Source organism: Muntiacus reevesi, chromosome 3 (genome assembly GCF_963930625.1).
Source record: "Muntiacus reevesi chromosome 3, mMunRee1.1, whole genome shotgun sequence".
Classification (NCBI taxonomy): Eukaryota; Metazoa; Chordata; class Mammalia; order Artiodactyla; family Cervidae; genus Muntiacus; species Muntiacus reevesi.
Window position 1 is genome coordinate 124,054,979 of NC_089251.1, and position 24,068 is coordinate 124,079,046.

A 24,068-nucleotide genomic window follows, 5' to 3' on the forward strand; every position below is an offset into this window, starting at 1 on the left:
AACAGCCACTCTTTGACCCCCAAAAGTTGCAACACATGCATTTGTAGTTACATAAAAGATGGTGAGAAGCTTATAAAGATATAACTCTCAGTTATTATAGACTTGTGAATGTAGTCCCCTGCTAAATTAATTATCTATCATGACTTGACAGATAGATGATTGATGAGTAAGTAGCTAGGGAGGGCTGAGGCTGGATCAATAAGCATCAGCATTTCACTAAAATCAAATTTGTCTAGGTCAAGTGGTTTGTTTAAGTTTAAATTAGCTGTATGAGTATATTCATTCAGTTTATCCAGCAAATATGTTCCAAGTGCCTTCCACTGCAACAAACACCATCCTCACCATCCTTGGCACTTGGTATGCATTTAGAGAATAGAATAAAGATCTCTGCCTTTGGGAAGCTTACACAGTACTGCAAGATGAAAAACAATAAACGACCCACATAATAGCAAAGTTAATTAAATTGCATGTTCAGGGGCTTCCCTGGCTGTCCAGTGGTTAAGACTCCACGTTGCCAATCCTGGGGGCTCAGGTTCAATCCCTGATCAGGAAATTATGATCCCACGTGCGGGAAGGAGAGGTTGAGATGAACGGCAGGAGTCACGTTGGTACATATACACTACCGTGTGTGAAACAGATAGCTAGCGGGAAGCTGCTCTGTGACACAGGAAGCTCAGCCTGATGCTCTGTGATGACCTAGAGAGGAGGGATGGGTGGGGGGTTGGGGGGAAAGGGAGGCTCAAGAGGGAGGCAGTGTATGTGTAAAAACAGCTGATTCATGTTGTACAGCAGAAATTAGCACAACATTGTAAAGCGATTCTAATTTTTTTGTGTTAAAACAAAAAAATAAATTTAAAAGTTAAAATTTAAAAATCAATTTTAAAAAAAATCCCACATGCCAGGCAGTGTGGCCTAAAGATAAAAAAAAAAATAAAAATAAAGTATTGTGAGGTTTTTAAAAATGTTGGGGAAAAATTGCATGTACAGCAGTGAGAAGTAGCATGGGAAAAGAAAATATCAGGCAGGTAAGGGGATGGGGAGCCCTGCAGGCAGAGTGAAGTTTACAGTTTTAAATAGAATGGTCAGGATAGAGCTTGTGGAGAAGGAAAGACCTCAGCAAAACATGTGAAGGAGGTGAGGGAGCTGGAGATGTTTAGGGTAGAACATTAAAGGGAAAGGGGAAAACATACAGTATTTGTCATTCTTTGACTTATTTCACTAAGCATGTAATGCCCTCCAGGTCCGTCCATGATGTCACAAATAGCAACATTTATTTCACATATGTGGAATCTAAAATATAAAGCAAAAAAGTGAGTACAACAAAACAGAAGCAGACTTGGTGATACAGAGAACGAACTAGTGGTTATCTGAGGGGAGAGGTGTGAGGGGAGAGGCAAAATAAGTGAAGGGGATTAAGAGGTACAAACTGCTAGGTATAAAATAAACTACAGCAATGTAATGAACAGCACAGGGTATGTTGCCAGTGTGTTATAATAACCTTATGAGGAGTGCAATCCATAAAAATATTGAATCATTATTTTGTACACCTGAAGCTTACATAATATTGTTAAGTCAACTGTATTTCAATTAAAGAAAATAAAGATTGAGGGGAAGAGCTGTATAATGTCATAAGGCAGCAGCACCCCTGGTGGACATGCCTAAAGGACGGCAGGAAGGCCAGTGTGGCTGGAGCCACGTAAGCAGAGAGAGGAGGTAAGATGCAGTCAGAGAGGCACCAGGAGGTTAGGCGGGTAGCATAAGGGCTGTGGGCCTTTGCAAGGGCTTTGGCTTCTGCTGGGAGAGAAACTAGGAGCCATGAGAGGCCTTTGAAGGGAGAAGTGACTTGAGCTGACCTTGACTTGAGCTGACTTGAGAAATGACTTGAGCTGATCCTTCAAAAGGATCTCTCTGATGACTTCATAGAGAATAGACTGTAGCGGGGTGAGGGTGGAGACAGGGTCACTGGAGAAGGCTGTCTACCTAGCATCCTTGGGTATTCTTTGCTGCTGTGTGTGCTCAATTGTGTCTGACCCTCTGTGACCCCATGGACTGTAGCCCACCAGGGCCATCTGCCCATGGAGTTTTCTGGGCAAGAATACTGGAGTGGGGTACCATTTCCTACTCCAGAGAATCTTCCCAACCCAGGGATCAAACCCACATCTCTTGTGTCTCCTGAATTGGCGGGCAAGTTCTTTACCACTCGCACCACCTGGGAAGCCCTGGGTATTCTTTGGCCTTCTCCAAGTGCACCCCTTCTCATGAGACAAAGTGTGAGGGCAGTCAAAAGGAATGCCGCCTGGAACTATAAGGATTCCTAGGAGCCCCCACCTTTAGAGCTTGTAGGTTTATTCCTGGGCCAGCTTACACCTCTTTGTAAGTCCGTACTAAAGAGGAAAACTCTTGTTGCCTGAGGGTAGCCCCAGACGCAAGGCAGGAGCAGCGTTTGGTGGGAGAGAGGGACTAGTTTGTGGGCCGCACTTGGGCTTGCAGGCTGGACAATCACACCAGGTCCCTCAGGGCAGGACAGAGCCGCAGATGAGAGGAAGGGGTGGGCCAAGGTCGTGCTCTTCCTATGCTCCCACATTCAGGTACAGTATTCCAAACTGTCATGAAGTTGTATTTGTCAAGGTAGGAAGATCCAATGTACTTTATTTAACACTCTGTTAGCTTTTAAATACTTACACGCATACAAATGCAGCTTCCATTTTTACTCTGGCCTCTACCCATAGTAATGTTAAGGGTGGGCCTGCTACAACATTTAGTTTTGCTTAAGGAAAACAGGTAGAACACCCCATGAATAAGTATTTCCTAAGATGACTGTCTAACCAGCCATGTCAAGTAAGCCAGTGTCTTGTTTTATACAGTTTTTGAGATGACTGGGAAACAGAAATATCTGGCATTTACATTTCCCATTAGAACTTTGCTAAGGATGATCCTAACATAATGGAGACAGTATTATTGCTCTGATGCATTTAATTGCAAAGAATACCTTCTAAGATAAAGATTTTGTAATACCACATGTTGTAAAGAACAGAATTATCATTACTTTGCCATAAGATAATAAATTTCTGGTTGTCTTTTCTTTTCCTAACAGCATTCCTGGTTCTTCTTTGCAATTATTCTAAAATCCATGGCACAGCACTTGATTGACACAAATAAAATTCAGGTAAGATCACATGTAATAAAATAGCACCCAACAATTATGCACATGAATATTCTCTTAATAATGAATATTCTCTTATTAGTTCCATTTTTATTTGTTTTATAAACCTTACTGATGTATGCTCACTGCTTTAAGAATTTTTTTATGTGGACCATTTTTAAAGTCTTTATGGAATTTGTTACAATATTACTTCTGTTTTATGTTTTGGTTTTTCGGTCGCAAGGCATGTGGGATCTTAGCCTCCCCCAGAGAGAGAGTTAGTCACTCAGTCGTGTCCAATTCTTTGCGACCCCATGGAGTGTAGCCTGCCAGACTCCTGTGTCCTTGAAATTCTCCAGGCAAGAATACTGGAGTGGGTGGCCATTCCCTTCTCCAGGGGATCTTCTCGACCCAGGGACTGAGCCTGGATCTCCTGCATTGCAGGCAGATTCTTTACTGACTGAGCCATCAAGAAAACCCCTTAGTCCCCCAGTCAGGGATCGAACCCACACACCTTGCCTTGGAAAGCAAAGTCTTAGCCACTGGACCACCAGGGAAGTCCCTCCTCACTGCTTTCTATGTGGGAGACATGACTGTTGTGTCAGTACATGTCCTTCAGAAGCAGATGGCAGGACAAAGTTAGAAAAGCAAAATGACTGTAAAGGATAAAAGGACAGGCCAAAGGACTAGAGAAGTCTGATGCCTGTGAAAGGAGATGGCAAAGGAAGCAGGATTGGTTGGAAAGAGCCTGGCAGTGAGAAAGTTTTAGTTGGACCAATGGGCTATCTGAGAGCAAAGAATATTCATGAGAAAAGTCCTTCATTGGGCAGATGATCTGACTCTGGTACCTCTGCAAACTTGGAGCAGCCAGGGAGAATGTGACCTTGGTGACCTTGGCATGGTCTCTTGAGTGCATCCCCAAAACTCCATAACCATTTCATTCATCACAGCAGATTTTGTCTCAAAGGAATATCTGAGCTGTGCATGTCCTTGGCTGCCGCCTGTGGTCCACGGTCCACAGGTTACACTACATTTTGCAAATGTCTCTGATTCTGCCCCTACATAGCTTCCCTGGGCCTCTCTTCCTGAAAAATGGAGGCTAGTGGGATTTGATTAACTGTAACCTGTTACTATGGAGAAGGAAATGGCAACCCACTCCAGTACTCTTGCCTGGAAAATCCCATGGACAGAGGGGCCTGGTGGGCTACAGTCCATGGGGTCGCAAAGAGTCCGACACAACTGAGCGACTTCACTTTCACTTTTCACTTTCATGCATTGGAGAAGGAAATGGCAACCCACTCCAGTACTCTTGCCTGGAGAATCCCAGGGACGGAGGGGCCTGGTGGGCTGTGGTCTATGGAGTCACACAGAGTTGGACACAACTGAAGCGACTTAGCAGCAGCAGCAGCAGCCTGTTACTATGGCTGGCCTCAGGACCGTACGTGGTTCTCATCGCCCCCCTCCTCTGCCATTCATTCTAGATTCCCCTCACCCTCAGCCAGCAGCTCTGAAGGTCTCTGTCACTTACCTGTGTTGTGGCCCAAACACTCATTCCAAAGAGGTCCAGAGCGGTCTCAGCCTTTGGAAAACAAACTCTACTCTACTCAGACCATTTGTAGTTACAATTGGGTAAGGAGGATCAAGAAGCTCCCAAGTGGATTCCCTGAGTTCCACACATATTTCTCTCTGTTCTCTTTGTGGGTAAGACCAAGCAGAACCTGCAGACATTACACCTCCTTCACTTGGGAGGCTAAATCAGAACAGTATTGCATGGGGTGGGGATGGTAGTGAATAGCGATATTTATACTCATTTATATGAGTATATTTATACTTCATTTATACTCTTGGTGTGGGCGGGCAGTGTCCGAGGCCAAAACCTATAGAGCCCTTTGGAGAAGGACTTTAGAATCATTACATTAGACAGTTACTCAAGCTGCAGGACACTTTCTTTAGGGACCCTGTCTCCTCTTCAGTCAGTGTGTACCAGATTTGAGAACTGACTCAGGTCCAGGAAGACAGAGGCCAAGTTATGCTTGGCCTCTCCACCAGGATGGCCCCACAGGTCAAGCATCTAGTGTGTGTTTACTCCAAATGCCAGTTGTGTCAATAGAAGTTATACTTTTAGACCAGGTAAATGGCTGGTGGTCGGATCTTTGAACCCAGTGGACCTGCTGCTAACAGAACTTAGGACTACTTTATTAATCCTATGAGTTTCCACTCTAAGTGGCTAGACATGATGGTATTTTGGTCTCCAGATATCAACATCAATTCAGATCCTGTGTCCACTAAAGCTTCAAATGTTTGAGTGTTTCCCCTAGTGTAATCACCTAAGAAAAGCCTACAGAGTCCTTTGGAGAAGGACTTTAGAATCATTACATTCGACACTTACTCAAGCTGCAGGACATTTTCTTTAGGGACCCTGCCTCCTCTTCAGCCAGCGTGTACCATATTTAAGAACTGACACAGGTTCAGGAAGATGGAAGAGTCATGGTTATTTGTTGGAACAGAGATCCTTGTCTTCTGATAGTCCATTCTTGTCTTATCGGTGGATATGAAGCAATGCCATTGTTACCTGCTGCCTGTCTTGTCCCTAAGGATTCCACACATCATTAACCAGTCCTAAAGCTTCCTGAGAGTCAAGCCCTCTTGGCTGTGCTCCAGACTTGCCATTTGTCTTGATCGTCACAGCCCTGGAGGTTAGGTGCAATCACGTGACCTCTGTATATAGGTGGCCATCATCCTCATGGCTGTTAGTAAGCCAACAGTGTGTTCGTCTCTCCCACCTGGAGAGGGGAGATCCCACTGAATGTCTTAGGGATATCAGTCCCCAATACCTTCTGAATGGCTTTGGTGCATAGTGGGTCTTCTGGGCTCATATTTCCACTCCTATATGTCCACCTCCCTCTGCCTTTTTATTCCTTCCTCTATCATCTGCCAGGGCAACCCAGGTATTTTTCATCCTGCTTAAAATGAACCATCTCCAGGACTCTTAAGATTCTTGTTTAAGCCCACGTCCTGACAAAGTGCCCTTAAGTCTGTGAATCTGAATCTGTCCACTCTTTCATTCTGGCCATGTTGATCAAACACCCTCAACACTGTCTCAGTGGTACTCCCACGTGGCCCTTGCTAGTACATTCTGTGCTGTTTTGAGTTGCTCAGTTGTGTCCAACTCCTTGAGGCCCCATGAACTGTAGCCCACCAGTCTCCTCTGCCCGTGGAAGAACCCTCTGAGAGGCAGACAGCACGTCCCTGGCGCCTCTGCTTTCTTATCCTCGTCAGTTCCTATTCACTAGCAAGTGCCGAATGCCTTCTCAACACTGAGCTCTAGAAGCGAAAGGTTCCTTGTATTGGCTGCATGTTTTGTTTTCCATCAGCCCCTTCTTCCTAATGCAACTCCCAAATGCCTGAAACTCAGCCCCTGCATTCTGCACCGGGTCCTTGGGACCTCTGCCCTATCATCGCCCAGGTTTTCCAGCAGGTTCCAGCTTGCAGCTGGGAATCTGACCTTCCGGTCACCTCACTGTCTTCCTCACCTTCCTGATACAGAAAGCCCACCGTCCCCAGCTCAGCAGTTCTCCCCTCTCAAGGACTGGGGATAGACTTCTGGAGAAGAATTTAAAATGTTACTCATTGGGAATTCCCTGGTGGTCTAGCGGTTAAGACTCAGCACTTTTCACTGCTGGGGACAGGGTTCTATCCCTAGTCGGGGAACTAAGATCCTACAAGCCGTGTGGCACAACCAAAAAAAATTAAATTAAAAAATAAAAATGTTACCTGTGTATACTAATCAGCCTGTCTTGGGGTTAAGAGTGGGAGTAGGCTTCAAGGGGAATTCGAAAGGAAGGCAAAAAAAGGTTGGGGGAAGGAACAGAGGAATTATCAAGGTCCAAGATGTTAATTCATGTCCCTGTGAAGAAAATGTTGGCACTGATGTGTTTAATATCTCTTAGAGGACTAACACAGTGAAAAGAGGAAAACGACAATTGTGCTTTGATTATCTAAAACCTGATTATTGCTTTCACAGGTGAATCATTTACCCTTATTTCTCAAGGTATATGGAGCAGAATGAAAAATGATGTATGCAGTTAAATCCATTAGGTTTATTTGTTGTCAATTTAATTTTATTTCAGTAGTAAACTTTGAATATATACAGAGAGTAACCGTGAGATTCTCAAAGTGACATTCATTTCCTGGTAAAAATGGCTAAAGAAAAGCCAGCCGAAGTCAACTGCAGCATTCTGTAGTTAATCAGTGTTTGTGCTATGCAGTTTCTGTAATTTTAGCCTCCATGGTTTTTATTCTTGCATCATGGAAGGTTGAATGCTTAGAATTGAAGAAAATAAAGGTTAGTCAGATTCTCAATTGTCTGGTTCTGTCTATAGTGAAATTGCAAGTCTAATTTTAAAGCCATCTTGTAAAGGTGAATGAATCTTACCTATCTTGTGCAAAGAAATTCTATAAATTCACGAAGCAGTAACAGAAATGGGAAAACTCAGCTGCATGAAATTTTCCGAGTTAAAATAGGAAGGGTAGATTTCTGGACCTGAGGGCACTCTTTAGGGGCCTATAGAGTTTTCCTCTGTATGTTGTGTGATCTCACAGCCAAACCTTTTTTTATCTTATGGCAAAAGCGTTTTGACAGTGAAGTCTCGCTGACACCTGCTATGGGCATTTGCTAAGACCATTTAGTTAAGACCAGCCGGTATAGACTTCCATCTATAAGATGAATAGTGTTTGAGCATCTAATGGAAAACATGGTGATTATAGTTGATAGCACTGTATTGTATAAGTGAAATTTGCTAGGAGAGTAGAACTTAAATGTTCTCTACCCAAAAATATGTATGTGAGCTGATGAATGGCTTAATTAACTAGATGAGGGGTGGCAATTCTTTCACAATTTATTATGTGCATGAAAACACCAGAGTGTATAGTTTAAATATGTTATAATTTTGTATGTCAGTTATGTCTCTTATAAAATTGAAATAACTTTTATAAAAAAGCTAGCTAGTACTCACAACTTAGAAAACATTTCAAACTAATATCTGTACTCATTCAGTTATTCATTCACTGATTTCTTATAGTTGTTTATTGGAGGACTCTTATTAATAGTTTTAAAAATCAAAATAATTGATTTTTAAATTAGAAAACTGAATCGAAGAAAATCTAGAATAATAGTCGTTGAACCATTCATAGCAGTTATTTCCTGAGAAGGCAAGAAAGGGTATTAAGAAGTTATAAAAAATGTTACATTTCTATGTTGTCTGAATAGTTTGCAATTCACATATGTTATAATTTATAATGAAAAAGTGAAAGCTTTATTGGCCAAAATAGAAGAAAAATTCACTGACAAGTGGAAATCGTGACCTTGAAATTGAAATGACTTCTAATTTCATTATTGCTTTCAAGTTTCCAAAAAGACTTTTTGTTTGATAATAAATAGAATGAAGTAAGTCTTACAGGTTATGTTTTCCAGGCTTAGTATTTCACAGATCTCATTGTAAAGAAATGATCCATTCTTTCCTTAGCTTTCTAGGCCTCAAAGATTTCCTGAATCTTTTCAAAATGAATTGGACAATCTTGTCATGAGCCTCGCTGACCACATGATTTGGAAAAACAAAGACTCACTTGAAGAAACAAGAAGGGCAAACCACAGCGTTGCCAGATTTCTTAAGGTACCTTGTACAAAGTCATGATTCTATTCAAGCCTGTGTGGTAGTGGCTCTGAGATACTGTACGTGTTAATTAAGTCACTGGTTCATTTATGATGAAAAGTCAAAAGACTATCATGATTAGATGAATGCTTTCATCTATATGTCTTTCTTGCTTGGAATACTTTCTGATTTTTTTTTTTCCAATTTGGAGTCCTATAGAACAAAAATCAAGGTTAGAGAAAAATATTTGCTTGAATATTGCCAAATGTAGGACTTCTAAATATTTTTAAAGAGAAAAATGAGATTTTTTAAAGGAGAACTCGTCCTGAGGCAATATTTTTGTCTCAGACTTTTCTATCCTTGAAGTGATATTTTGGCATGGCTACAGCTCTCACAATGATGCCAAATAGCCACTTTGGAAAAACTTGGGGGAATTGAGCATTTTTGTTGTTTTACTTCCAGGCTCTTTTTTACATGATGAAAATATTATAAATTAGCTACATAAGAGGAAAATGATCAGTTAAAGTATTGAGCAACATAAAATGAAATATATATATATATATGTATGCATATATATATTTAGCAATATTTCTTTATATTAAATTAGGATGAAAAATGAGCTTAGTCCAAAAATAGCTAATGTAGAATGGTGGTGTATCACTCAGCAGATAATACATCCAATCAGAAAGATAATGTTTTTCTTCTGTTCCTTCTTTTGCCCAACTATTGACTATTGGTGACCTTGATGAAGGCACTTTTCTTGATTTTTTGTAGTAGACACCAAGACATACTGGATAATTGTGGGAACTTATCAATAAATACTAGTAACAAAGAGACTATGGAGATAGATGGAAAATTAGCTGAAGTTGTCATTAGTGAATTTTAATTCAGTCTAATTTCTTTTTTGATGTATTAAATGCTATTTCAAACTATGTACTATGCATGTTTACCTCTTGAATTTTTTTCTTTAGTGTTTTACATCTTATTGTTGTTTATTTCTTGCTTCAAGAAAGAGAAAGAGGTGGTCAGGATTAAGGAAGAAGAGAGTAAAATAGAAAAAAAATTTACTCTAATTTTCTACCACATTTTAAGACCTATGAGAATAAAGTTTGTTACTATGCTAGTAGCTTATTTGAAATGCTTGATGAAAAAGAAAATTTGGAGACATGACATGTTGTCCAATTTGTAAGCACACTGCATTTAAGAAACATCTGCAGATTATTCTTCCCTAAATTGCAAAAAAAAAATGTTGCTTAAGCAAGTCTCTTAAAAAGAGAAAAGACCCCTTATCTACCCTCTTTGGCTTAAATGTTGTGTACTTATTAGAAAAAAATATGCTTACCTTGGACCTCATTTATGCAAAAGTGGCTTCTGGTGGTACATAAAGTAATGTCTAACCTAAATGTCCAAGGTGAAAAGAGACACAAAGTATACAGCTAATGGTGACACCAGTGGTTTGTGAAAGCTGTGGGTAAAAAGCATGGATTGACAATAGATAAACAAATATAGTCTGTAAGATATATGGATTCATGAACTGCAAACTGAAAGCAGTACTTTTGTGAAGTTCATAAATGGAAATACTAACTTAGTATATTGTACATTATGAAAATCCATTGTACAAGCATTGTTTTCAGATTATTGTTTTGATGGAATTTGACACAGAAAGCTTTTTTTTAAATGTTTGTGAAGTTTATTATATGAATCATTTTTATGTGGACAGGAAAAGAGAAAAGAAGATGACATAATTTTTTGATGTAAAATTGAATGTAGTCATTTGGCATAATGCACATGAATTGATGAACTTTGAGTGTTCAGCTGCTCAACACTGCCCCACTATTGGCATTATAAAACTTTTATATTCCCAGAAAATAGTTATTCACTTAACTTAGGTTTCAAATGGCTCTTATCTCTTTTGGTTGTTGAATTCTACATTAGTAATACTATAAGTTAGTTGTCATCAGAATTTAACAATTGAAGTATCGTAACACCTTGGTTGTACCAAGATTGTTTTCCAAAAATGAAGAATGTGGTACCTCTGGGGTGACCACATGAAAGTGTCCTAGGTGAGAAAGTGTCCTCCTTTATCTTACATCATGGGAAAATAATGTTTTTGTAGCACTTAGGCCAGAAACCTTGTCCATTTCTCTGACTGTTCTCTCCTAGAGATAAATAGGATGCAAATGCATCCATGGCTACATATGTAGCTTCTGTAATTTTTCTTTGCACCAACAATCTGGGTCACAATTCTAATTTACCTTAGAGTACCTATATAGATACTCATCTCTTGCAAATATAATACCAAGGAGATAGCAAAGGAAAGTTCATTCTGATTTTAATTTCCCTTCTTAGACAGCCATGTCTTTTTACCCACTCTTCTGACTATTCTCTACTTTATTTCAGTTTGCTTTTGGAAACCATTTGGCAATCATCTAATATAAAAGACAGATTTTGGTAGCAAAATATTTTAAAGAAACATCTGTGATATTTCTCTCTAAATATCAAAAAAAAAAGATGGATAAGCAAGTCTATGAAAGGGAAAGTCTTCATATTTACTCTGTTTCACTTAAATGTTCTGTGTTTGTGAAATAAATAAATGTTTTCTATAAACTCCATCTATGCAAAAGTTGCTGTAGTGGTACATAAGTTAATACCTAGTAGAGTATCCAGATGAGAAAGAAAAAGATGGACCAAGTGGTTTTGTAAAATATAAAAGGAAAAGGGTATCAGATTGCGTGTTTTGTAATTTGAGTTCATAACTGATCGCAAAACAAGCTGTAGAATAAAATTCTCATTGGTTCTCACAGTTGGTGAAACAAAATAGATAGTTTTTTATTACAATATATCTTTGCATGTTTAATTTAGAATATTTTCCTTTATTAAGCCAAACTGAGAAAAAGTCTGACAGGATATGTTATTCTTTATGTCAACAATCTGCAAATTTTTTTCTGTAAAGGGTCAAATGTTAAATATTTTTAGTTCTGCAGACCATACAGTCTCTGTTGCAAGTACCCAACTCAGCTAGAAACAATCATAGACCATTCTCTGTTAGTCACTCAGTCATGTCCAACTCTTTGCAACTCCATGGAGTGTAGCCTGCCGGGCTCCTCCATCTTTTGGGATTTTCCAGGCAAGAATACTGGAGTGGGTTGCCGTTTCCTTCTGCAGGTTATCTTCCTGACCCAGGGATTGAACTCGGGTCTCCTGCATTGCTGGCAGACTCTTTACCATCTGAGCCACCAGGGAAACCCATAGACCATTCACCATGGACAAGATATAAACAAATGGATACAGCTGTGTTCCAATAAAACTTTATTTACAAAAGCAAACAGTGGGCCAGTATTGGCTCATAGAACATAGTTTGCCAAAGCCTGCTATAAATCATTTTCTGCTAATATGGAAGGTTAATATAAATTATTTTAAAACAAAAGCAGAGAAGCCCCTCCATGCCTTAACAATGAGTGAAAAATCCTCTGCTTTTGGGGTTAAGAAGATGCTGGAATGGGCCAGAAACAGGGTTCTGATGACAGGAGAGACACATTTCATGAAGCTTGACCCACAGGAAGGCTCTCTGCAGGAAAAAGGCTGATTCTACTGACTTTGTATCTTAGGAACAACCTGCCCCTCTTATCCCTCACTGTCCCTTGAAAAGAAGATGACAAATTCACCACATAGAAGGTCTTATATCTCAAGAAACTCTGAGTTTCCCTACACCCCAGGGTAGGCACCCTCCTCCTCATTTTCCCCATTCATGGGTGGTGGAGTTTGGTCTCCTTTGAAAGCCACCAGATTAACTACAGTAGCCTCTGGAAGGTGGCAACTGCAACCTTTCAATGACAGGACTCACAGATTCCTCCTCTGTCTAATCAAGGCACCCTGTGACTTCACCAAAGTGCTTCTGTTCTCGTGCTCTTTCTTGAGAAGGTTCTAGAACCCACAGTTATACTAGATGGTCTTCCTCTCTGCAAAGTGAGACCCAAGCTTCTTCCCAGCAGGAAGGAGACAGCAATAGCAGAGGTCTCCAGGGAGAGAGCTCCACGTTGGGAATATTCCAAGGGTCACCAGTTGGGACTTCATTCTACAGACGGAGAACCTTAGAGAACGTGACCACTTGCTGAAAGCCTGCATAGTGCAGAGGACATCAAAGCCCTCTTCCTCCTCTCCTCCCAAGATAGGTTCTCTACATCTTCTGCACCTGTGATTATGCTCTGGTGTTACCTTTCATCATTGATCTATTGGGAGATAGGAGGACCAGGGAGCCATTGACTTTTTTACTAAAGGGAGATGATTGAAAGAACTTAAATTCATACTGAAAATGAAAATATAAATGAAGTAGTAGGTAATGAATAGGTACATGAAAAAAACCTCAGAATAAAACATAGAAAAATGGAAAGGGAAACAACACAAACGTATGATTGACCAATCAACTGGAAACATGTTACTAGAGAAAATAACTCAGGCTTATACATGGGCGTATTTCCATGGGAAATCTTCCACTTGGTATACTACCTATAGGACTTTCCAGGTGACACTAGTGGCAAAGAACTTGCCTGCCAATTCAGGAGACATAAGAGACGCAGGCTCCATCCCTGGGTCAGGAAGATCCCTTGGAGGAGGTGGAGGAGGGCATGGCAACCCACTCTGGTCCTGGCAGGCTACAGTCCATAGAGTTGCGAAGAGTTGGACATGACTGAAATAACTTGGCATGCACACACGCATACTGCCTATAACAAGATTTTATGTCCAGTCCTTTCTGAGAAAAGAGATTTGTTTGTAAAACTGAGGAGAGACTAAGAAATGCAAAACCGTTACAATGGACCCTACTGGACTCTGGATGAGAAAGAAGCCTTCTATACTGAGTGATACAGCAGCTGAGAAATTTTCCCACATGATACACTTGCTTGCACACTTGTGGATGGGTAGAATGAAACACACATGCAGTGATGACCTCCATAAGCTAATCTACTATAGTGCCCAAGATGCTGCATAGGAAGCATGGTCCATGCCCACTTCACACTTTTCCATGCAGGAACTGGCCCCTGTAGCTTGGTTACTGGTTACGTGGCCATTTGGGATAGAGAGCAGACGCTGAGCCGACTTGCAATGCTTGCCTGACTCCTCTAAACCTACCTACTGCTTAAGACTCTCCTTATTACAGTTACGAGAGTGTGAAGACAGAGTAAGACAGACAGTGAACAGCTCATTGAGACATCTCAGGCTCTCTAAAAATTTCTAAATTAAATGGAAAGGGCTTTGCAATATTTCATTGCAAAGCTCCAAGAGATGTTTTATGAAAAATGATAAATATGGGTTTGTCGCTTGCTGGTGTGTGTCCTATATCTGGTATTTTAATTAGCTGCCATATGTGGATGAATGCTTAAGCATTATTGTAGATATTGTTCAAACATTTATTGTATAACACACTTAGTGAAATGTTATTTTGTTTCAATATTTTTAACCTTTTCTAACATCTTTAATGATCCTTAAAAACGTCTGAATTTAGAATTTTATTTATTTTTTTTTTAGCGCTGCTTTACATTTATGGACCGGGGTTTTGTGTTTAAGGTGGTTAACAACTATATCAGCATGTTCTCCTCTGGCGATCCCAAGGTAAGAACCACGTTCAGGGGTGATGGCTTTCTAAACTGTTGCATTACAAATAAATAAACTGGTCTCTGTGTATAATCTGTCTAAAATAATAACCTATCCATTATTTGTATCAAAAAATAATTTCTATACAACGAAAGGCAGGCTTTTAAAATGGCTCATCAGCTCAGCAAGTCTTCCAAGTCCTCCCTTCATGGGGGACAAATGGGCATGGAGTTGAAAGTGTTTACATTTCATTTCTGTTTCTTGTGGGCCGTGAGAGGAGTGATTCTGGCTGCAATTCTTCTTCCTCAGGTTTGCCCAGGACTGTTTTGGTTTTAGCAAGTTCCACTTCTCTGGAAATTTTCAGTCTTGGGCAAAATACAACAGTTGATCACCTTACATAAATATTGACTCTGTGTCGGGAGACAGGGGACAATACTAATATCTAGGGAGCAGTGGTTCCTAAAGGGTGGTTCCTAGACCAGTGATCTCAGAGCTGAGCTACTGCGGGTGGGGCCCAGATATCTGGAATGCGGCAAGATTCCTATCACCTTCAGGTGATTTCTGTGTTCTTTCAAGTTTGAGAACCACTGAGCTATATAATATGGCATATGCCAGAGGGACATAAGACTGGAAATGGGCCAGACTCTGAAACTTGTATCATTAAGCATTAAGGTTGTTTGTGTTGCAGCCAACAGAAACTTACTCCAATTTGAGCAAAAGGGACTTTATTGGAAGGATATTAGGAGAACTAGGCTTGGAAAAGAACAGAGACCAAGGCACTTCCAGGGCAAAAGAGTAATCACAAAGGATGAACCTGGGGCCAAGGTCTGCTGCTCCTTAAATAATGAAATAGGACCATTTTCTCCTTCTTAACACTCTGCTTATATGTATACGTGGAATATTACTTGGCCGTAAAAAATGAAATAAGGACATTTGCAGCAATGTGGATGGACTTCGAGATTATCTAAGTGAAGTAACTCAGAGAAAGACAAATACCATATGATACAACTTATATGTGGAATCTAATTTTTTTAAGATACAAATAAACTTATTTACAAAACAGAAATGGACTCACTCAAATTTATGGTTACCAAAGAAGAAGTGTGGGGGGATGTGATAAATAGGAGATTGGGATGAACATATACAGATGGCAATATATAAAAATAAATATCTAATAAGAATCCACTGTATAGTGCTGCAAACTCTAGTTAATATTCTGTAATAACCTACTTGGGAAAAGAATCTAAAAAAGAATGGATATATATATTATAACTGATCCACTTTGCTGTACATCTAAAACTAACACAACATTATAAATCAACTTTACTACAATAAAAAAAATTTTTTTGAAGATTTACACTCCAGAGAGGAAGCATGTAACCCGTCTACTTTGGGTCATGTGGAAGAGAGGGCACCTGAATTAATAGCTCCCCATTAACCTTTCCCCATCAGAAGGAAAATAAGTCCCCAAGAGAAGTCATCTACGTTTTGGGAAAGAATATAGAAATACATTTACAAATATAGAAATAAAATGTATTTACATTTATAGAAATAAACAAGTATAGAAATTCCAAAAGTAAATAATGATCTTCTTGGAGCATTTCATGTTGGGCTTAGGAGCCTGAATGTTATTTTTTAGCTGTGGAGATTTAGCAAGGAGAAACTGCATGATTATATGTCATTAAGTTTTGAAAATCCAGTTCTTTCTGTAAATATTTTTTGAAAAATTGTCCTTCATTAGTGCTCCAATTATGCATGAAATTTGCAGAATATCCTTTTAGGTATGATTCCAGTGACCCTAAATTATATATCTTATCAAAGACCAAATGGAACATACTCAATGAAGAATGATTACCATGTAATTTAATTATGTTCCTTTTCATTTTGATGTATAAAGGATTAAGTCAAATACTACCCTTGTTTGAGATGTCAGTATTCTAAATTACTGACTAAAGTTGGCACAAATTATGATTCTAAAATATCTGAGCAAATGAAATATATTTTATTTTGTTAGATGTTTTAAGTGAATACAATGAACACAAGCTAACTGAGTCTTAAAAATTGGTTACTTAGTTTGCATGACAATGAAAATAGAATGGTTATGGACTTGCTAATTGTTCCTATTTATGCAGTTGTATTAAGTTGTTTTGGATCTTGTTTGCACTTCATTTATCACTGTCCTACTCAAAACATTGAGATGACAGACCTGTTTGCAAGAGCAAGAAAGGGGTGGAATGAGATAATGTACTCAGAATAAATGGAAGATGGAGAGAGATTTAAGTTTAGATTATGTGCACCATTGTCTTCCTCAGCGCTGGATCTTAGAAGCTGATTGGAGTGATCTGTTCTTCAAGCTGAATGTAGTTGTACACGTTAGTACATGTGATGAGGCACTGTTTTTCTCAGAATAAATCTATTTTGCTATATGCTTAAAAGAAGTGAAAAAATAGAACTCAGTAAGATTGTATCACATAGAAGCTCAAGGTAGGTTGCAAATGAAATCACTTCTTGAACAGGCCTTGACCAATCTCCAAAAATAGGGAGCCTGACTACATTTACCACTTCGGAGGGGACAAAATCCTTTAAACTTAACAATGACCCAGTGGTCACACAAAAGTAACTCCACTTCCTTTTTAGAGATAAGATTCAAGTGCAGATTTTCTATTGACTTTCTTAGTGTGTGAATAATAGTCATTCTTTTGCCTCTTTTTCAGACCTTATGCCAGTATAAATTTGATTTTCTCCAAGAAGTATGTCAGCATGAACACTTTATTCCGTTGTGTCTCCCCATAAGATCGGCAAACATTCCAGGTAATAAGTCCCAGATTTGTATCAGTTCCTACAAAGGGAACACATCTATTTGTTTGTCTTACCTTTTTTGTTTGTATTTCTGTTTCGTCAGTCTTGGTCTTGTCTGAAATCGTCACAGGGGCATTAGACCCAGGTAATCAGGTTAAAATGTAGAAAATGATAGCATGTGGTAAAGAGTACAACACTGTATTTCTCAATTTTTGTTTATGTTTTCTTTTTCATCAAAGAGAAGCCCAACACAGCCAAACAATTGGTGCCTGTAAATCAAAGAATATTAACTGCGTAACTAGTGCCAAGTTATCACTGCGTTGGGCAGGCTGGTTAAGACAGTCAGGGGGATCAAAGTCTGTTTCAGTCATTTGGATTCTCTGTTTACTATTTACTTCCCAGTAGCTCAGCTAGTAAGAATCCACCTGCAATGCAGGAGACCTCGGTTCAATTCCTGGGTCGGGAATTTACCTTGGAGAAGGGATAGTTTACTATTTATCAATAAGTAAAAGGGATTGTTTACTATTTATCAGTAGCTCAGAGACCTGGTAGTCTCTTTGTAGATCTGATATTATCAATAGTAAGCATAAAAACATGTTTCATAGCAAGCAGATTTCTGATAGAAGGAAAAAACAGTGCCCAAGAAGGCTAAGAATTAAAATAATTCTCTTCATGACATTCTTTCTTAAGAAAAGAAGTAAACAACCAAAGGTACTTGTCTTGAAAAGCAGAGCTTTATTGAAGGGATTCACTTGTATTTTAGGACAACATATTTTAATTTTTCAGTATAAATTACACGTAGTTAATGAATATGGTGTTTATCTGAATGTGTATGTATCTGAAGTTTTTATTTATTTATATTAAATTCAGATCCTTTGACACCTTCAGAATCAATACAAGAATTACATGCATCAGGTAAATGATTTTTATTTTCTATTACACTATCTCAGCATCAGTAACCAGTTTGTATTTCAAGAATATTGATGAGTATAAACACTTCGTATTTCCAGTTTCTAGATGTTAATAGTCATATCATCTAATCAAATATACAAAAATATCAAATATCATCTAATCAAAATAGTCAAAATTTGAGTGAGCTTTCTTTTATCACAAATAATTAAATGCTTCCTTAGTTTGAATTCTTTCATACTTTATTCTCCAGAGTTTGAACATTTTTCAATTTCCCAAAACATCAGGAATTTCCTTAGAGTGTAACCATACATGAAATTCCCAATCATATGCTTATTCAATGAAACTATCTTTATATAATATTTCTATCAATAAGTCACAGCCTGGTTCTAATCCTTCTCTCCAAATTGATCATTAGAATCATATCAGTTTATTTTTACCCCAGACAAGTTCATAACTTGAAATAGTCTGGGCAAATTTTTTTCTAGATATAAATGGGCAATTTGCAAGTTTTGTTTTATTTCTGGCTCCTCACTGTTACTCAGTATTTCATGGAAAAATTTATTTAACCTAAGCCCTTTGATGTTAGTTTCCTAAACTTCCACATTCCCTGAACTTCTGCCTTCAACAGTATTTTCACAGACTGAAAAAAAGTGATTTGTTTACTTTACTTCTGGTCAGATATGTTGTGGAGTGTTCTAATAGTTCATTATTCCTAACATGTCCTGAGTCAGAAAGATCCCCAGAGTAGGAAACGGCAACCCACTCCAGTATTCTTGCTGGGAAGGTCCCATCGACAGAGGAGCCTGGCAGACTTTGGTCTGTGGGATTACAAAAGATTTGGACATGACTGAAATGACTCAGCGTGCACACATGCACTATTTTGCATAAGAATACATAAGTATTTGCTTAAGTATTTACTGAATGCCCCTCTTCACATTTTTCATACAAGATTGTATTGCTGAATCCCTGCTAGTAGCGAAAGGGGTTTATAGTTGTTTGTTCCACCTCTCTTGATTGTAAAGTGATCATTTAACTTTCAGTAACATGATCTCTTTACCTTCCTCACAAAGATATGCCTGAATATTCGGTCACGAATGAATTTTGCCGCAAACACTTCTTAATCGGAATTCTGCTCCGAGAAGTTGGCTTCGCTCTGCAAGAAGATCAAGATATCAGACACTTGGCTTTAGCTGTCCTAAAAAATCTAATGGCTAAGCATTCATTTGATGATCGATACAGAGAACCAGTAAGTGGTCTTTCTTTCTCCCTTCCCTAAACACCATTTAATGGTTCACTGCATTAAGTGCCTATCAAACCTACAAGTCTATTGATTTTTATGTGAATCATTTCTTTTGACTCCTTTTCTACCTAGGAAAAGCAGGCCCAGATAGCCAGTTTATACATGCCCCTCTATGGCATGCTTCTGGACAATATGCCAAGGATTTACCTGAAGGACCTGTATCCTTTTACCGTCAATACATCGAATCAGGTAAGTTTGCATACTATTCCAAGTGTCTATTTCAATAAAGAGCTTGCCTTTTTTTAATATATATATTTTTGGCCTGGATAACCATTTTCCCCTAAATGTGAGCAAACTAAGGATTAAACAGAACAGCGCTTCTTGCTCGGTGGTTTTATTTTGGGGGGGGAGGGAGGGGGGCGGTGTTTGCTTTTGGTTTTTTATTTATCTGTTTTTTATTGCAGTATAACTGCTTTACACTGTTGTGTTACTTTCTGCTGTACAATGAAGTATATCAGCCATATGCATACATATATTCCCTCCCTGTTAGACCTCCCTCCCACCCAAGCCCTTCATTTCGCCCGCCCAGGTCGTCACAGAGCGCCAAGCTCCGCTGCCTGTGTTAGGCATGCAGCAGCTGTCTAGCTGTCTGTGTTGCACGTGGGAGTGGACATGCGGGGCTTCCCTGCTGGCTTGGATGGCCCTTTCTCAGTTCTTCCCACCCTCTCCTTCCCCATCCCTCCTGTGTCCACACGTCCATTCTCTCCATCTGCTCCTCTGTTCCTACTCTGCAAATAGGTTCATCTATCCCATTTCTTTAGATTCCGTATATAAGCATTGATATAGGTGTTTTGAGGTATTGAGACAGTGTCTAGAAGTTAGGAACTATGTCTGAAATTTTTTTTCACCTTGCACCAGTATCAGTTACTATCTATGTAACCTTCAACAAGCTATTCAACTTTTTCCTCATTTATAAAATGGAATAGAATACCTCTGTCACAGGATTCTTAGGAGGATTAAATGTGTAATAGAAAACATGCATCATAGAGACTGGCACATTGTGAGTACCTAACATCTAGTTTTTAATAATAATAATATACATTTAAAAATCCATGATAATAGTGATAATCTAAATATAATCAATGGATTTATGATACCATTTATAGGTGGAATCCAAAAAATACAACAGTGAATATGACAGAAAAAATAAGCAGACTCACAGATATAGACAACAAGCTAGTGATGACCAGTAGGGAAAGGGAAGAGCTGTAGGAACAGGGGTTAAGAGGTACAAAGTGTTATATATAAAATTTTTATAATTTTATAAGTTATAAGGATATATTGTACAACATGGAGAATGTAGCCAGTATTTTATAATAACTGTAAGTGGAGTGTAACCTTTAAAACTGTGAATCCCTATGTTCTATACTTATATAATATTGTACATCAATTATAGTTCAATTAAATTTTTTTTAAATCAGTGAATTTATCAATAACCATTATAGTCATTTAGTCCAGGGGTCCCCAACTTCTGGGATCTAATGCCTGATGATCTGAAGTGGAGCTGATGTCATAATAATAGAAATAAAATGCACAATAAATGTAATGTGTTTGAATCATCCCCAAACCATCCTTCTGCCAAGGGTCTGTGAAAAAACTTTCTTCCACAAAACCGAAAGGTGCCAAAAAGGTTGGGGACCACTGATTTAATCTATATCTGAAAGAGTTTCCACTACATTGTTTAAAAATTTAAAAATCACATAAGAAATCAAATTGTGACTAAGATTATGGTTTGACAGTATTCACTTTCTTTGCCTACTTTGGCAGAAGATTTTGCAAAAATATAAAAAATCACATCTCATATCATCTAATTGAAAATGTAATAAAGAAAACATTTGTAGGTTTATGATGTTGAAATATGTTAATTCCCACTAATCTCTTCTGTGCTTTGAATACAGGGGTCTAGAGATGACCTCAGTACCAACGGAGGATTCCACACCCAGTCAGCTATGAAACATGCCACCTCTGCAGACACATCATTTTCTAAAGATGTTTTAAATTCTATAGCAGGTACTTCAGATCTTCCAGACAATCGTGTTTAACACTCATCTGTGTTTACATTGTATATCACTGTGCTTTTTACCCACTCATTCATTGTACATAATGTATGAGGCAAAGTATTCTGCATTTATATAGCTAAAGAGTCTTGTTACATGTTTCTCTGAATGTCATCCAACATCTTCCTCTTCTACTTAGTGTTCATTTCTACTTGGTTTAAGAAGCAGTCTACTCCGATGTCATCAAATTGTTTCATTCTGGAAACAATCATGATGTTTTCATTGCATACAGCCTTTTTAAATATAATAGCCCTTCCACTTCAAAGATTATTTTTAAGAACTATTTTGGAAATGTCATCTTAATTTCTTACAAACTGTCAAAAATTGAAAGCTGCTTCCTCCAAAGCATCCTTAAGAACTTTTATTAAGCATTTTAAAACAGAAACGTTCTTTAAAAAGCTTTGTAAGAAATCAAAGGAGCATACTTTATTTCCTGTTACAATGGTCTAAATGTTCTTAAGTCCTTCATACTGGCATGGCTGTTAAAATAATATTTTAAAAGTTGCATATCTTTCATGCCAATCCCAGACTCTATTGTGTCAGCCTTTCACAATACCTGAATGATCAACATCTTTTAGGTTCATTTTAGCTTTGTGTGTGTGTGTGTGCGCGCCCATGCATCTCATTACCGTCTGTGTGCTGTGGCTTGTGTTTACAGCATTTTCATCAATAGCTATTTCTACAGTAACCCATGCCGATTCCAGAGCTTCATTAGCAAGTCTTGACTCCAACCCAAGTACCACTGAGAAGAGCAGCGAGAAGACCGACAACTGTGAAAAGGTACGACTTCCCTCCCGAACTTGCCAAGCGCGTTTCAAGTCAGCTGCCTCCTCCTCCTCAATCCTTGTTGTTTCTTTCACCCCTAGATCCCAAGACCCTTGTCTTTGATAGGCTCAACTCTCCGATTTGACAAGTTAGATCAAGCAGAAACCAGGAGTCTTCTCATGTGCTTTCTACACATTATGAAAACAATTTCGGAGGGTAAAGAGAGCTCTTTAAAATTAAATTTTAAGAAAAAAGGAAAAAACTTTGAGTTTCAAAGAGTCTCATGCTACCTGATGTTTCCTTTCAGAGACTCTGATTGCCTACTGGCAAAGAGCCCCCAGTCCAGAGGTGGCTGACTTCTTCAGCATCTTGGAGTAAGTTTTAGAGTTGATTACTTAAGACTTTTTTTCTAGAACTTTCAAATGATTTTAGTATACCATTTTTTATTCTAAGCATCATATGGTGAATAATCAATAATAATGCATAAACTAAAGAAAACTGTATTTTTCTTTTAATGTACTTGGATGAACACTTTGTGTAGATAAAAATGTATGAATAATTAGGATGTGACTTCTTTTTTTCCTTTGTAGTGTCTGTCTTCAAAATTTCAGATATCTAGGGAAACGGAACATAATAAGGTAATCATTTTAAACTCCAAAAGAGTAGTCTGATCTCTTGAAAAGAATCTTATATATATATATACACATAAATCTTAAAATGCAAATATGATTTTAAGGTTGACCTCACATTAAGCAAAGCATGTTTGATGATTACACTATACCCATAGTAGATTCAAGAATAGTTAACATTGTCCAAAGGAAAAGCACAAAATGCACATTTCTGAAAAGAAACCACATTTCATGTAGCTTTTCAACCGATTTGTCTCCATATAAATGTAACTTAGAAGATGCATATTTAAGAAAATACTTCCAATATACTAAAAAAAACAGTTAATCCAGAATAACTGTGCGCTCATCCTTTCCCAGAAGAGACAGCAGTGCCCCCCCCACCAGCATATAACCTAAACCCTCAATTTCCCATTTCCAGAAGAATATGTAGTTTTTTCGTAACATATGAAAGATTTCATTGTCCAATAATCTCCTTGTCAGTTGCCATATTTTGTTTATATATCAGTTGCAAACACTGAGCTAAGATTAAAACTTCAGTTTTCCTTGCAGAAAAATTGCTGCTGCATTTAAGTTTGTGCAGTCCACCCAGAACAATGGAACTCTCAAAGGATCGAATCCATCCTGCCAGACTTCTGGCCTTTTGTCACAATGGTACTGTCACATTTGCTTGATATTTAAAATTATATTGTGAGTGTACGTGGATGTGTATGTGTGTGTGTACGTATTGGGCTTCTCCGGTGGCTCAGTGGTAAGGAATCCGCGTGCAATGCAGGAGCCGAAGGAGACGCAGGTTCAATCCCTGAGAAGATTGCCTGGAGGAGGACGTGGCCTTCCACTCCAGTATATTCCTGCCTGGAGAATCCCGTGGGCAGGGGAGCCTGGTAGGCCACAGTCCATAGGGTCACAGAGTGGGGCATGACTAAAGCAATTTAGCACATACATATGCATATATATATATATATATATATAGGGTGTGGATACCCACACTGTGTACACACGCACGCATATGCATGTATATGTATATGTATATTTCATACATATGAAATATCCCCTGGTGGCTCAGACGGGGAAGTGTCTGCCTGCAATGCCAGAGACCTGAGTTTGGTCCCTGGGTCGGGAAGATGCCCTGGAGAAGGAAATGGCAACCCACTCCAGTACTCTTGCCTGGAAAATTCCATAGACAGAGGAGCCTGGTAGGCTACAGTCCGTGGGGTCACAAAGAGT

The 24,068-nt window shown here is 38.7% G+C and overlaps 1 protein-coding gene across 7 annotated transcripts in view; it reads left to right on the forward strand.

Annotated features, from left to right (window-relative positions):
- DOCK10 (dedicator of cytokinesis 10) overlaps window positions 1-24,068 on the forward strand; it is a 295,733-nt gene that overhangs the window by 234,728 nt on the left and 36,937 nt on the right. For 6 of the 7 annotated variants that reach the window (XM_065930453.1, XM_065930455.1, XM_065930450.1 and 3 more), the window contains exons 27-39: window positions 3,095-3,166; window positions 8,668-8,814; window positions 14,317-14,400; window positions 17,097-17,193; window positions 18,052-18,096; window positions 19,164-19,339; window positions 19,466-19,582; window positions 21,292-21,403; window positions 22,109-22,230; window positions 22,317-22,431; window positions 22,523-22,589; window positions 22,806-22,853; window positions 23,394-23,495. In XM_065930453.1, coding sequence (XP_065786525.1) covers window positions 3,095-3,166; window positions 8,668-8,814; window positions 14,317-14,400; window positions 17,097-17,193; window positions 18,052-18,096; window positions 19,164-19,339; window positions 19,466-19,582; window positions 21,292-21,403; window positions 22,109-22,230; window positions 22,317-22,431; window positions 22,523-22,589; window positions 22,806-22,853; window positions 23,394-23,495 — 1,304 coding nt within the window. The remainder of the gene's footprint in view (window positions 1-3,094; window positions 3,167-8,667; window positions 8,815-14,316; window positions 14,401-17,096; window positions 17,194-18,051; window positions 18,097-19,163; window positions 19,340-19,465; window positions 19,583-21,291; window positions 21,404-22,108; window positions 22,231-22,316; window positions 22,432-22,522; window positions 22,590-22,805; window positions 22,854-23,393; window positions 23,496-24,068) is intronic. The other variant, XM_065930452.1, reaches the window with a different exon arrangement.